Source organism: Vombatus ursinus, unplaced genomic scaffold, assembly GCF_900497805.2.
Source record: "Vombatus ursinus unplaced genomic scaffold, bare-nosed wombat genome assembly UNPS02014826.1, whole genome shotgun sequence".
NCBI classification, from domain to species: domain Eukaryota; kingdom Metazoa; phylum Chordata; class Mammalia; order Diprotodontia; family Vombatidae; genus Vombatus; species Vombatus ursinus.
Genome location: NW_020954604.1, coordinates 2869953 through 2886442, shown reverse-complemented (window position 1 = coordinate 2886442; position 16490 = coordinate 2869953). Strand labels below are relative to the sequence as shown.

General features: G+C 36.6%; 1 protein-coding gene across 1 annotated transcript; it reads right to left on the bottom strand.

Moving 5' to 3' along the window:
- Positions 1 to 347: 347 nt before the first annotated feature.
- On the bottom strand, positions 348 to 12691 carry LOC114025023 (cysteine-rich venom protein piscivorin-like). Its single transcript, XM_027838354.1, is given in 7 exon segments — positions 348 to 481; positions 3072 to 3160; positions 4075 to 4169; positions 4656 to 4801; positions 9304 to 9310; positions 10722 to 10841; positions 12632 to 12691. Coding segments are annotated over 7 exon segments (651 nt in total).
- Between the last annotated feature and the right edge of the window lie 3799 nt (positions 12692 to 16490).

Sequence of the window (16490 nt, the reverse complement as noted above, 5' to 3'; positions counted from 1 at the left end):
TAAAATCATATACAAAATAGATAGCTAGGATTTATTATGCCATGAAAAAATGTTACAAATTAGAAATTGTTATTTGGTCCGTATTTTTTTTTTTAAATATCCAGTGGAAACTCTTAACAGTACAAATAAGAAAATAAGCCTGAATACAATTTTATAGTGCAAGCATGTACTACAGAATGGGAACGGGAATCTTCCATATATATTATACCAAATAGAAACAGGGATATAGTTTATCATAGTTTTACCTGGAATTATACACATTGGAAATACAATGAGAGTGGTATTATATAGCATAGCTTACATCTTGGCTCTAAAATAATTGTCCCACAGCAGAGAGAAACTGGAAATCAACTCAATTTTATTTCACTGGTACACTTGCATGTAGCTTTACAATGAAGCCTGACTTGACTGAAGTTACATGTAAGCTGATCTTTCAACTCTTGGCAATTTGAATATTTATCTTCATACTGACAAGGATTGGCTGACATGAAGCAGAAAGAAGGAAAGTTACTATGAAATACAAGATATATTGCTCATCGTATAGATTTCAGAAATGATTTAAATGAGATTTTTAGGAGGAATAAAAGTGAAAATAGGCCTAAATTTTTTTTAAAGGAAAGAATATATAAGTTCTCATTCATGCAGTATCCAGTCAACAAGTTCAAATTGCTCGCCATCTTCTATGCCATGCTCTTTGTATATTATATGATATGATATTAAAATACCTACCTAGAATCTTACAGTGATACGGAAGTGACCTTGAATTCTCAAATGCTATGTAGTATACTAGAGGCCCACAAAGCCAGAAAGACCCTTGAAAAAGCAGGTGATTTCTTTTGTCCAAGTATTTTTTTTTTTGGGCCATATATATTACAAGTGTAGTATTTACTACTGTGGTTTATACCTTCATTCAATCCATTAATAAGGATTTATTTAGTGCCTAATATGTGCTGGGCTGTGGGTCACAAAACCAAAAATGGATTAGTCTCTGCCCCCATGTATTTTCATTTGATTAGAGGAGGTAACATATACATATAAAAGTATAATAAATAAATACAAGATATTTTAGAGAAGGAAGGCACTAGCAACTGGGTTGGAGGGGCAGGGGGAGTAGTCAGGAAAACCTTTATGTAGAAGGTAGAGCTTGAGTTCAGCTCTGACAGAAGTAGGTATCTTATGAGGTAGAGAGTGTGAAGGAGTGCTTTCCAGGTACGAGACACAAATAAAACTAAAGCATGGAGACAGGAGATGGAGTGTTGTGTGTGATGAGCAATAGGAAGCTAAAAAAAAAAAAGATCCTAGGTTCATATATAATCAACTTATAATTTGATAATGAGATACTGTCTATAAATTGTTTTGCAAACCTTAAAGCACCCTCACCACCAAGGCAAAGATGAGACTACCTTCACTCCTTTCCACAATTCTCAGGCCTCCTTTAGGTTCATTTTCCCTTACAAAGTTGCCTTGACATTCACTTCATAATGAATATATTCACTACATTTCACTTCTATAAAAATATAGGAAGGGTTAAGACAGGGTGGGGAACTTGTGGCCTCAAGGCCACATGTGGCCTTCTTGGTCCTTGGGTGCGGCCTTTTGACTGAGTCCAAGATTTGTTCTGTGAAGTTTGGATTCAGGGCAAAGGGCCACACTTGAGGACCTAGAGGGCCACATGTGGACTCAAGGCCACAGGCTCCTCATCCCTGGGGGAGAAAGCAACAGGGAATGATTGACTTTAGCCACACACCCTGCTAATATTTAAATAAAGTTCAATACAAATAGAAACAGAAATAATATTGTAATTAAAAGTACACTATGGATCACCTGGACAGAAACAGAAACAGATGAGGGACTCGGTGATTAAGTCCAAGATACTCCAGGTCTCTTGGTTCTGATAGGTTAAGTTTTGCCCTATTTTGCTAGAGTGCAGACCTCTATAACAAATCCTGTCCCTTCCACATGCCCACTCCATTCAGTTCTCCTTTATATGTAATTTTTTCCCATTTGATTGTATGCCCCTAAAGGGTAGGAACTTGCTCTTTTCTTTTCTTTGTGTTTAGATTGTCTAGGAGAGGATTATCTAGCAATTTTTTGCTGGGAGAGGGCTTGGAATTAAAAGGGGCTTGGAAGCTCTTCTGATACAGTAGACACAGGCAATTTGCCTCCTATTGCCTTTTAATTTGGGGGTGTAATGAGGGCACTGAAAAAGGGAAAAGTCGTGGCCACTGAGAGACCTGAATGGGAAAGAGTAGCTCTCTCCACACAAGGCTGATAGCCAGAGAGAGGTAGCTAGTTTTCCCCTTCAGCCAAATAACTCCTAACTCCTAACCACTGTCACATACATATATGCTATGATATGATGAGTGCTTCTGAATTAGATTTTGACATATAATATATTACAGGAAGTTTTTAGAGAAGTGCCTAGTCCTGTTCTGGGAACACATTCTCCCTTCTTATATCCCAAAATGGACAAGTGGGGTGTAATGATCTCAGGCATGGGGTATGTGTGAGTTAAAGTTTCATGACACTGATTTCATTACTCTCTATACTCCATTCACCAATTCAGATCTTCAGAGGCTGAACTTAGCCAAATGATGCTCAGACGCTGGTCCAAACCTAGACTGACCTGCTATTTTTCTATATGGACCTAGGGAGTGTGACTGACTTTTACAACTAATCACAAAATGTTTCCATTGAACCAATTGAAGAATCATTTATGTTGATAAAAGTATATCAGATAACAGAATATCTTGTTTAGATATTAAAACATCATGCCTTTATATAAATTGAGGGTCTCAGTGAGGAATCCCCCCTTCCTTACATAGTTCATCACCAGGCTTGTTCTCAAAATCCCTTCCAATTGGTAGAATCTGCTTTCAAGATAGCACAACTTTCAAGAACCCAAGGTCATCTCCGTATTATGATGGAGCATTGATGGATAACTTCAGTAACTTCTTTCTCTCTCTCTCTCTCTCTCTCACACACACACACACACACACACACACACACACACACACACACCAAAATAAAGAAAGAGAAACAAAGAAAATTAATTATTTTTCTAAACTTACTACAGAGTCCATTTTGGCAAGAATGAGGGCAATCAGCACATCTGTCACCTTTCTTGTAGGGGGTTAATAATGAAGAGACTTTATTCCCTCTGCATGGCGAAAGAAGAAGCGTTTTAAAAAAGTAAATTTATCATAGATATACAGCAGCCCCAAAGCACAGCCCCCATAGAGGCTGAATTCTTATAAAAAGCACTATAAATTGCATACAGAATTCTGACTCTGAATTTCAAGCAGGAAAGTTACTATATTTAGTCATCAAACAACTCATTTTTGCATCAAAAAAGGCAGAAGACTGTGTCATGAGGAAATATGGCATGAGGCAAAAAAAATGAGAAAATATGACAAAAGTTATGAATTGTGTTTGTATAGAATTTGAAATATATTATCTCATTTGATTTTCACAGCAATCTTAGGAGGCATAGCATGCATATATTGCTATCATCTTCATTCTATAGATGAAATAGATCTAGAGAAGTAAAGTGACTTAAGTCTTTACTCTTGTCAAATACAAGGTTACTATACTCATTTGCTGCTGTAAATTGTATGTCTACTCTGTTCCACTGATCTACCTTTCGATTTCTTAGCCATTACCAGATAGTCTTAATAATTACAGCTTTATAATATAGTTTAAGATCTGTGACTGCTAAACCGTCTTTCATTTTTTCATTAGCACACAAGAATTGAAGGTACTTTGTTTCAAGACTATTTAAGTCCTAACTTACCTTGGACCCTATTCTAGTGTCGCCCTATATCTGGTACCTACAGAAAGTGAGTCACAAGTCATTCAGGCCTTAGGGTCTAGGCAATATACATGGTTCTATGAGGCCCATCCCTTTGGAATCCTAAGTCTAAATCTGAAAGTGCCTGAGTGGTTTCTGTCTTCACCTCAGAATAAGATTTCACTTTGCCATAATAAGGAGAATAAGGAAGTGGAATATCATGTGATGTAATTTCAATAAAGACCAATGAAAAGTGACTAATAATAAATGACAACCATACTTACACTGGACAGTATTGGCATACTTAAAAGTACTTATATGTACCATTTGGGCACAGGGAAACACCACATCCAATTTTATGAGTTCTATACCAGATCATCTATAGGTTAAAAAAAATTGTTCACAATCCATATTGCCCATGTTAATTAGTAGGCTGCACTTTATCCTAGCTGCTTAAATGACCTCTATTTATTGGAATATTTTCCTATCCCTTTCCTCCTTACAATTTTCCCTTACCTTTCAACCTCCAACCTTCTCCTTTTCTTACAATATGAAAGTAAATTCTGATTCTTGATTTCTTTTAGTACTTTATCTAGATCTCTCTTTTTTCAGTATCTCTCATATATCAGGGTTATTTTTGTACTTATCCTTACACCCCCACCCTCATTAGATTGTAAATACTTATCACATAAGGAATGGAATTATCTTTCTTGGAATGGGGTAGGATTAATACACTAGATGCACTCAACATTCATTCAACAAAGATCAGTGAACAGCCTATTGTGCTCAAAGCTCTATGTTGGGTGATGAATTCTATTCTGTTAGGTAGATAATCAATGAAAGGTCGCAGTGCTATAATTCATACCTGAGTGTAAGCAAGATAACCGCCATGTTTGTTGATGGCCCCTATTTCGTAAATAAAATTCTTTTTCTCTAGTTCCCAAACAAGGATGACATCATCCCAGGAGGCAGGAAAACTTGATCTAAATAAGTTTTCACCACATACTGTACCTGAGAAAAGAAAAAATAGTTCAGACTACCTAATTGTACTAAGGGTACAAGATAAGAACCAGAAATAAAGAAAAATGGGTATGTATTTGCCCTAGGGTTACCATTTGATGTTGAACTAATCCCTGGCTATACCTTAATTTTTACATCTGGTAGAGAAAATTTGATGCTTTGGAAAGGATATGACTTGAATTTAGGAAGAACTTGGGTTTAAAAACTGCTGCAATACTTCCTAGTTTTGTCATTTCTCCTATGGGCCTCAATTTCTTTCTCTGTAAAATGAGAACAATAATATTTGCAATAAGTACATCACAGAGTTGTGTGGAAAGTTCATTGCTAACCTATATTTACATTTCTGCTATATTTACATTTCTGAATTATCTGTAAAACTGAAAAAAAAAAGAATAATGGCCTGCCTCGTAAATGTTTCTTCAAGTGCATGTACTGCAACCTGGGAGCAAATAACACATTTTCGGTCTGTATGGCTTTCAGACCACTAAGCTATCAGTTAATTGTCTACAGTAGATCTGTTATTTTAATGGAACTTATATTTTTGGGTATACTAGAAAATGAACTTTATATTAGAAACTCTGAGAATTATTCCCTAGCATATTCTAGTCTAGAACTGGGAAGGGCAGCAAAAGCTATCTTTGCCAACTCTTTCATTTGACAGATGAGGATATTGAGGCTCAAGGAGGTGACGTAACTTATCTAAAGACTGCCACCTAGGCAGTTAGTGTCTGAGGCAGGATCTCAAACTAAAGTCCTCTGACTCCAGAGTCAAATGCACCTTCCATTGTACATGTCTTTTCCCGCTCTTACTAGCAGGCAGAACTTGGTTGTCTCCATGAGGTCTTTTGGAGCTCTAAAATCCTATGTTTCTTAATAGAAATTATAAGAAACCTGGAGTTACCTGAGAAGTGAATATGAACATATGAAGATAGGCCTGGATTGTTCCCAGGCCTTCAAGTGACCTATGCTGTCTGCTCTTATTACATCCCAACCATTTCTGCTTATTGACAGCTAACATATTCTTTTAGACCCGGCTTATATACTACCTCCCCCATTTAGTCTTCCATAATTTCTTTCTCTGTACCCCCTTTTCCAAGCTTGAAGGTTTTTTTTCCCTTTAGTTGCTCTCATAACAATTTATACTCTTCTTAGGTATTGAAATTCTGACTTGTGCCATATTGGTGTATGGGTCTTAACTATGCCTACTAGCTTACAAGGACAGGGACTATGACTTTTGTATCTTTATACTCTTTAAGTACTTAGTATCTAGCATATTTGGGAGGAGGATCTAGTCCCATGATTTTATTGGTGATTGGAGAGGGTGGAGGATGGACATTAGAAATCACTGTCCACATCCACTTAGCCATCTCATAATTTCTCACCTGGCTGTAAGACTTTAGCATGCCCCTATTCTGAGTATCTCTCTTGCTCTCCCTCTGCTTTTCAGTCTTTTAAATACATGATATCTTCCCCCATTAGACTGTGAGGTCCTTGAGGGCAGGGACTATCTTTAACCTTTCTCTGTATCCTCAGAGCTGAGTACAATGTCTGGTATATAGTAGTTTCATAGTAAATGCTCACTGACTGACTGAAATGTTACCACAAAAAAGCCTCTATGATGAATGGATGTGCTGGTAACTTTATGGATCAAGGAAGAACTTAGCCAGGGTGTAGCAGATAATGCTTTCTGGTTGCTTCCTATTTTATCTTCTTATTCTTGCTTATCAGGTACGAAATTCAGGTGTTTTTTTTTTAGCCTTATAAAAGATTGCAAGAACTGTTAGTTCCTACTAGTTAGTTTCAGCATCCTGGAGCAAAGTCCTGATCATCTTGCGAACATTCAAGTTCTCTTTTCAAGACATTCCTAAAGTCCCTGAGTATATGTGTTGTAAATCTTTACTTACCATTAGTAGATCTCTTAGAAACCTCACTATTTTCCATATTGCATTCATCTACCCACATTTGAGCATTTGAAGCAGATTCATTACTCCATACCTTAATGGAAAAAGGACATATTTTATTTTACATTTTTTATTCCAGAAACTGGATCATCTCTTAACTTCCATGCTTGAACTAATGCAACAGCCTTCCCAATTGGTCTGTATATCTTCAGACTCTTCCATTATTCCTACTATTCTTTCTATTCATTAGCTTAGAAACATGAGACTGAGATTTTCATCCAGCATATGCCACTTGTAACTATGCCAATAATAATCTTTTGCATTTCACAGGGCTGTTAATGAAAATAACATGAAATAAGTTATGTCAAGGTCTTTTCAAGCAAAATGCTATACATGCATATGTATATATATATATACATATATATATATACACATATATATGGACATATGTCTATATGTACCTTTATATTTTATGTATTTGTACAACATTATGCAGTTCACATATATTATCTGAGCCTTTGTTTCCTCATCTTTAAAATCAAAGAATTAAACTAGATGGTATCTAGGAGTCTTTCTAATCTTAAGATTTTGTGATCCAGTGACTGAACCACCTGACCCAGGGAAGAATGGAGGTAGATCTCCTGCACTTGCTGATGTGGTGTCCTGTGGACCCCATGGACTTGTCAGACAGCTGTGCTGAACTCACAACCCAAATTCATGTTAATACACTATAAAATCTTATTTTGACTGAACTCACATGAGGATAATAAGCCTCAGTGGATGAGAACCATTAACTTTTTCATATGTTCTTGTCCTAGGGTGAATGAGATGATAGCATTTTTCTTGGACCTGCTGATAGTCAACTTTTGGGATTTATTTCTTTTGGCTGTAGGTGATGAGGAAAGGGAGTGTTACTCTTCAACCAGGTGACTGTTAAGAGCCATAAGAACAGGTATAAACCTGTTGATCTCAGATCACTGTAGAACACTTATTGAATTGCTTTGCCTGCAGAGGCAAAATTGGTTAGTTAAAAAAATCCCACATTTTTATACATATGTCAGAATGATGATCTTGGTATCTCAAGGGCATATTTATTAGATCTCAACCATGAACATATAGATTCAGAATAGAATAGCATGAGGGAAAAAAAAAACTAGACTATCTCCATAGAGTTTTGAGTGAAACCAAGGTAAAAAGGACAGTTTCCAGGGCACTGGTCTAGTCATTACTCCTGGAAATGTGTCAAAATTAACATAACCTTACTAGATGGGTACATAAACTTTCCACTGTACTTTTGAAGTAGTCTAATTCTACATGAGTGACCTGATTAGTATTTTTGCTGACTAGAGCAAAACTATCCCAAAACTAGAACAAACCTTGGGGGGGGGTACCTTACTTCCAGATATTATTTTGGAATTACAAAAAACTCGTAGTGTTCTAAGTGACATCCCTGAGAGATTCCTTGACCTCTAGCAGATTAACATTTTCTCTACAAGCATGAGTGTTATTACTAAGTTTCCAGCTTTGTTCTCATTTATTTAGAAGAGGGGTTCTTAACATGCTTTGTGTTATGGACCCCTTTGGTAGTTTGGTGAAGCCTTCTCAGAATAATGTTTTTAAATGCATAAAATAAAACCCACAGAATTACAAAGGAAACCAATTACATTGAAATACATTTTATCTATCTCTCTATTATATTTATAGATCATAGGTTAAGAACCCCTGATTTAGAGAATGTTAGACTCTAGGTTAGAATTGTGGACACCCATGATATCCAAGGAATAAAATTATAGATCTCTTAAAGGGCAGTGGAAAGATGCACAGTGAGTAAAAAGATGCTACAGTATATTATGAATGATGACTTGAATGAACAAAACAGCATAAAACATATCATCCAAGAGATGTATAACTGGAGAGGGAGGTAGCTTAGGCAAGAATGAGGGACAATAGGCAGCCTACATGCTGCTCTGGCTTCCAAGTAACATCAAAAGGTTGAAAAGCAAGGCTCTTAGTAACAGTGGTAGAGGATTGGTAGAAGGGTGGGCATAAGAGCCACACAGGATAAGATAACTTTTATCTGTGTCATGGGGGGGGCAATCAATGAGAGTAGATCCATTGATATATTAAATATAGAGTAGTTTGGGACCTAATGCATCATTTACTGTAAGAGTTCTCATTTTCTAGATAAAGAATCAGAGGTCTGAATAGGTGAGGGAGTAAATTCTTTGGGGGTAGTGCTAGCCAGAGCATTGAATGAGTGTCCATTGTCTAGATTTAGGATTGGTGTATAAAGGTGTCATTTATTTAGAGTCATATCCAGGACCATGGAGAGAATCATATATCTGCTAGTACTTATAGTGAGAAGAGTTCACACCACACTTCTCCTCCTTGGACTTTCTATCCATATCCTAGGGAATTATAGGAAGATGTAATCATAGATTTAGAGCTGACAGGTATCTGGTCGAGCCTACTAATTTTAATAGAGGAAGAAGGTAAGGCCCAGAAAAGTTAAATGACTTATCCAGAGTTGTATAGGTAGTAAGTAGCTGAATTAGGATTTGAACCCAGGTATTTTGGCTCCAAATCACTTACCATTGTACTGAGTCAACAGACATATGGATTATTGAGAACAGGCCACTGGGGAGTATTCAATCATAATTCTGCAAACTAGAAGAGCTCCTCTCCTACTTGTCTAGCCATTGTTTCTAAGAGCCACTTATCCTAGTTTTCACTCAATGGTGTGCTGGTAAATGTTTAACAACTAGCTCTCTGAGAATGCATGACACACTTTCAAGTTTAATCTGAATTATTAACATTTTCTTTATTGCTTTCTTAGGTCTGTGCAATCATCAGAACAATAGATCAATTTCTGATTTGTATTATCATTTACTGAGATATAACGCTCACACTGAAAATTTAAAAAATCGGCCCTCAGGAGCCAGTAAGAGCTGGCTCTATTACATCTCTGAACCTGTACTGTTGGGGAAAAATCGGGATAACAACTAGACATAGCATTTTTAGCTGATGAACACTGGTGATTGTGATAAGAACAATATCTTACTGGGTAAATTAAATCCCTCTTCTACATAATAATGCTTCAAAGCTTTGAAGACAGTTAACATGTCACTCCTAAATAAAATTTTATTTCCTCCAATTGAAAGCATAATCTTCACAACATATGTATAATCTCCAGTCCCTTCAACATCCTGATCATCTTCTTCTAAATGCATTCCAGCTTGTCAATGTCTTTCCCCAAAACATGGTACCAGAACTGAACACAGTATGGTCTGATATGATTTGAGCAGGGCAAGCCCAATGAGTAAGACTCTCATGTTACCTTGAATGCTTTGCCTCTCTTAATGCAGTTTAAGTTGTTGTTGTTGTTGTTGTTATTTTTTAGCTACCTTGTCACTCTGTTGACTTCAAGCTTTCAGTCTACTAAAACCACCAGACTTTTTTTTTAGACATGAACTGATATCCAGGCATGCTTTTTCCCCATTCTCTATTTGCACAGTTGGGTAGGTCTTTCTATTATTCTTCTTTACATTTCATTTATTAGACCTGGCCCAACATTCTAGTCTATCATTGTCATTCTGAATTTTGGTTCTGTTATCCAGCATATTAGCTATCCTTTCTACTCCCTCACCTATCTCCATTACATATTCATTTCATCTTCAGGTCTTTTAATTATGCTATGTCCTTATTCCTATTAGATTGAGATCAAGGAAGGTTCCCCTCCCTTTTCTTTTTTCCCCAACACTTATCACAGTGCCCAACACAAAGTAGGGGCTTAATAAATGCTTGTTTATTGACAGACTCATCCAAATAATTCATAAAAATATTGAACAGCATAGGATCATGGACAGGTCCTTAATCACTAAGCCACTGACTATGGACTACTTCCTAAATCATGCTAGTTTTATTTCTTAAGCAGAAAGAACATGTAGTCTGCCTTTTGTAGTGGGGTTACTTTTAAAGCTTTCACATATTTCCCTCTCTGTATGACTTACCATTTTCAGCATATTGCTAGCCATTGGGATCACTGATCTTCTTATATTATTGTGGCATTCAAGGATCTTCTTTTGCACCTCTCCTTTCATGGTGGACAAATTGCTATAAAGTGTGAAATTCTAATAGAAAATCATACAGAGATCAATATGTTATTTGCTCTGTTGTACTTTGTGTCCATCTCAGTCTTTAGAGTTGTTTGTTGTGGTGTTCATTAACTTAATCTAACACTGTCATAAACTCTTTTGACACTCTGGTAAAGCCTATGGACCCTTTTCAGATAATGATTTTAAATATATTTTAAATAAACTAAATTTCAATTTTAAATAAAATATTTTAAATTTAATTTAATTAAAAAATGAAAAATTAAATTTTAAATAAAATAAATACATTAGGATTGCAGAGGAAACCAATTATATTGAAATAAATATGTATTTTTCCACATCAAAGTTCATGGACCCCCTAAAATTCATTTTTTAACTACTTAGGAATCCATGGATTCCAATTAAAGAACCTCTACTTTAGGATTAGTGTTTGTTGTTTGACAGGAGCCAGAAAAATTTAGAAATATATGTACCCTCAGACATAGGTCTTCCTGGAGGGCTAAAACATTTAGTGCTACATTTATCATAAAAAATCTGGGTTCTTAGCTTAAAAATAATATTCATGATAGTATTTTTGCCATTCTTTAAATTTTTAGTTTGAATCAGGGATTTTGTTGGCTGACAAATTAATCTTCCTAAAAGCATATGTCTGACCATGTCATCTCTCCATATTCAAGTAACTCAAATGGCTCCCTATCACCTCCAGGATCAAGCATAAACTTTCCTGTGTGGCATTCAAAGTTTTTCATAACGTAGTCTCCTTCCTACCTTTCCAATTCACTTACATATAATACCATGTACTCTGCAACCCAGAGACACTGGCTTCTTTGTTGTTCCTCATGCAAAATACGCCATGTCTTGACTCTGGGCATTTTCATTGGCCATTAGAATTGCCAAATAAGAGATCATTGGTAACTTGGCAGAGGGCAGTTTAAATTGCAAAATAAGATCATAATCCAGAATACAGAGAGCTAAGAAATGAATGAGAGAGGAGAAAGTAGAAACACTTAGTATAGGAGACTTTCTTGCAAAGTTTAGCTGAGAAAGAGAAGAAAGATTTGGGACAATAGCTAGTTGGAATAGTTAAATCAAGCAAACGTTTTTCTTTCTACCTATAATTCTTTTCATCTGTCTCTTGACTTTTCTGGCTTCCTTCAAGTTCCAGCAATAATCCCATTTTCAATAACAATCCTTTCCCAATTATCCCTAAGGCTAGTGCCTCTGTTGATTATTTTTAATTTATTCTGTATATAGGGTTTCTCAAAAGTTTTAAGCTTCAACAGGTTAAAAACTACATTAAGACTTTTGAGATGCCTTGAATATTTTGTTTTTCATAGTTATTTACATACTAAATGCTTATTGAGTGACTGGTATGGAGAATTCCTGGCATAGAAACTGGGGCATTGCAAGGGTAAGTGACTTGGTCATGGTCAAATAGCCAGTATGTCTCAGGGGCAGATCTTGAACTCAAGTTTTCCTAACTCTCTGGAAGGTTGGCTCTCTAAGCCTTACTATAAGGTCTTACTGTCTTTAGTGCCATTTTGAAGTTTATATACAATTTATATGCTACTCAGTTCAAGTCAAAATACTCACTATCTCAACTTTTCTGGTTCCATTCACTAGTTCCAATTTTTGTTCTGATTCCTGACTCCTCATCATGACATTAATAATGAGCTCCTCCAAGGATCCCTGATGAAGAGCTTTTCTTTTTATAAAAGTCCCCAAATTGTGAATCTTCATTCATTCTTCTCACCCCACATTGAAGTTAGGAGTGGGTTTTTAAAGTTAGAAACATTTGGATTCCTTACCAGTCCTATGGATTGACAGATCACAGTGGTCAGAAACATCAGTACAATGAATGGACCCATCCCTGAAATAGGAAAAAGTAATTTCTTTTACTTCAGATAACTGTTTTACCTCAAGGATCCCTTTAAACATCACTTACCTTTTGAGAATCCAGTTGTTCAGGACGTTAAGCTAAGCCTCTTGACTATGACATTCAGAATTTTCTCTTTAGATTGAGTCCTTCATATTTATCCTTACAAGTATCATTGGCAAGTGCCTATACCTATATTCCTGGAACAAGGAATGTTGCTAAAAAGATTTCTATCTTCCCCCTTTTTTTTTGCCAAACTATAGTATAGACGTTTCATCCTTTAAGATGCCAGCCCATTTTTACCTACTTATTTCTGAAGGAATATTTTTTATCCTTGTGAATTTACATTAGCTATAAACTCTCTCTCTCTCTCTCTCTCTCTCTCTCTCTCTCTCTCTCTCTCTCTCCCTCTCCTTCCATATACATATTCATGCATATGTATACATGTATAAACACACAAATTTTGAAAACAAATTTTACTTCTCTAAAGCTTTTAATTGCTTCTTCACATCTCTAGGCATATCCACCTAAAAAACTATGTTAGGCAATGATTTTCAAGAATCTCTAAGTGCTGTGGAGCCCAAGCTGTCTCCCTTAAGCTCAAAATGACAATGTATTTATATAAAAATTAAAAGCCCAAGATATCACTGATCTAGCTTTTAAAGGAAACAATCAACTCAGTCATTGTTTCAATAATAAGCTTGCTTGTACCTTCTAACATCCCACCCACTCAATCAAAGTGCTTGGCATAGTTCTGATGGTGGTTATTTTCTTCACCTGGCCCCAAGGAACTAGTTCACTTTATGATTGTTAGAGAATACTGACTGGCAAATCAGAATAAATAAAAGTGTGGTTGGACAAGTATCACCTCATCCAAGACAGAAGACAGGGGAAGGAAAGATCATATATTTGGAGGCCACTGTAGAGGATGTTTCTCCAAACTATTCATTTTATATAGATGAGGAAATTTCCTCATCTATATAAAAAAAATAAGTGATTTGCCCAAGGTCAGACGTACAGTAACTAAAAGGTAGTATTTGAACCCAAGACCTCTGATTCTAGGGCTAATCCTCTTTCCATTGTATCACAAGTTTCCTCTTCATCCTTTCCTCAGCCCACTGTTGAAATTCAGTGCATATGTATTGATGGCTGTTAAGGGTAAAAGAAAGCATGGTTATATTTTTGGACTCATAGTTGGTAAGAACTGAATTCAAGTCCTGCCTCTCATGTTTTTGCTATGTGAACCTGGACAAATCACTTACCGTTGGTGTCCCAAGCAACACTTGGAGATTATAAATTGCAAAGAAGATACCAGCCTGTGTTGGTGGAGGGAGTTTTCTCAAAATCCACTAGTGGATAAGATCAACTACAAATTTATGTTACATTAACTCAACTGACCTCTCATTGCATGAAGACAATCCTTTTACAATTCCCTAATAGATTCAGTACACTTAGGACAATACTTGTTTTAGAACTTTTAATTCCCTCCTACCCTCTCAACTGAGGATTTCACCTCTCAATTCACCCTGTGCCCTCAATTGAAGCCATGCCTGCATGCTGATCCCTCTTTCCCCTTCCTCCTCATCTCATCACTTGAACATCTTCTTCTCCTATTTCCTTCTTACTTTTTATCTCTGATATCCCTTTTCCTCAACAAGAGAAACTTCTCTGTGTGCACCCTTGATTCTATTCTCTCCAGTCTTCTTTATCAGATTATCCCCATTATTATTCCCTCTTTCTCTCATATCTTCAATCTCTCCCTTACTTTTAGTACTTTGCCTGCTGCTTACAAAATCAGCATGTATCCTCTGCTGTTAGAAAAAACTTTTGCTTGATTTAACTATTCCAACTAGCTATTGTCCCAAATCTTTCCTCTCTTTCTCAGTTAAACTTTGTAAGAAAGTCTCCTATACTAAGTGTCTCTACTTTCTCCTCTCTCACTCATTTATTAGCTCTCTGTATTCTGGGTTATAAACTTATTTTGCAATTTAAACTGTCCTCTGCCAAGTTACCAATGATCTCTTCTTGGCGATTCTAATGGCCTTTTCTCAATTCTTATCCTTCTTGACCTCTCTATAACATCTGACACTGTCAGTCATCCACTTCTCAAGATTCGTTTTTTTCTCTAGGTTTTCACGACATTGTTCTTTCCTGGTTCTCCTCTTACCTGTCAGATCTTTCTTTCTCAGTCTGTTATGAAGGATCTTTAACTAGGTCATGCTCACTAACCACGAGTGTCCCCCAAGGTTCTGTCCTAAGTCCTCTTCTTTTCTCCTTCTAGATATAGTCTCATTTGGCAATCTCACCAACTCCCAGAAGTTTTGATTTTCATCCCTGATGTAGCTGATTCCCAGATCTACATATTTGGGTCTAACCACTCTCCTGAGCTCCAATCTTATATCATTAACTACTTTTTTGAATGTCTTGAACTAAATGTCCTATTGGTATCTCAAATTTAACATGTCCAAAAAACTATTAACTTTCCCCCACACCTCCCCTTTTCCTAACTTTCCTATTATTGTTGAGGGCACCACCATCCTTTAAGTCACCCTGGCTTACGACCTTAGTATAATTTTCAGTTCCTCACACTATATATACAGTTTATTGTCAACTCTTGTCTTTTTTTATTCCTTCATAACATTTTTTTCCTAAGGGCAGCTAGGTGGTGCAATGGATAGAGTGCCAGACCTGGAGTCAGGAAGATTTCCCGAGTTTAAATCCTGCCTCAGACACTTAGTAACTGTGTGACCCTGGGCAAGTCACTTAACTCAGTTTGCCTCAGTTTCCTTATCTGTAAAATGAGACAGGGAAGGAAATGGCAAACCGCTCCAGTATCTTTGTCAAGAAAACCCCCCAAATGGGGTCACAAAAAGCTAGATATGAATGAAAAGACTGAAGAACAACTACAGTCTTTCCTTACACAGGCTCTTCTCTCCACTCACATAGCCATCACCCTAGTATAAGCCCTTATCACATCTCACTTAGATTATAGTAATGGCCTTCTAATCAGTATCACATTTCTCATTTTTCCTCAGTCAATCTGTCTTCCACACAAGTGTCAAAATGATTTTCTTAAAGTGTAGGTCTAACTTCACTCATTAAACGCCAGTAGTTTTCTATTACCTTATGATCCAATGTAAAGGCTTCTGTTTGGAATTTAATGCCTTTCAAAAACTTTTCATGTTCCTACACTTCTTTCCTTTTCAAAAGAACTCTAAAATCCAGTCTCATTAACCAATTTGCTGTTGGTTACTCATGATACTCCATCTCAAGACTCAGTGCCTTGCCATTGGCTGTCCTCCATACCTGGCAATGCTCTGCCTCTTCACCTCCACTGCTTAGCTTCCTTGGGTTCCTTTAAGATTGAATCACAAACTCACTTTTTGCAAGATACCTTTTCCAGTCTCTCTTCCTCCACCCACACACAAAGTGCCTTCCTTTTGAGATTACCAGTAACTTCACCTTCTTTCTCTCTCTCTTCCTCTTTCTTTTTCCCTTTCCCTCTCCTCACCATCCCCCGCTGCCTTCTATATACACAGTTATTTTGCACACTGTCTCCCCTATTAGAATGAGAGTTCTTGAGAACAGGGACAGAATTTTTGCTTTTATTTGTATCTACAGTGCTTTACCACAGAGCCAGGCACATAGTAGGTGCTTAATAAATGCTTGTTGACTGACTTTCCTATTTCTGGGTAGACCATGCTGTCTCATGTGATAATCTCTTTTTTAAAAAAAAATCTTGTTTGATATTTTATTTTCCCTATTGAGTGTAAAAGCAATTTTAACTTTTT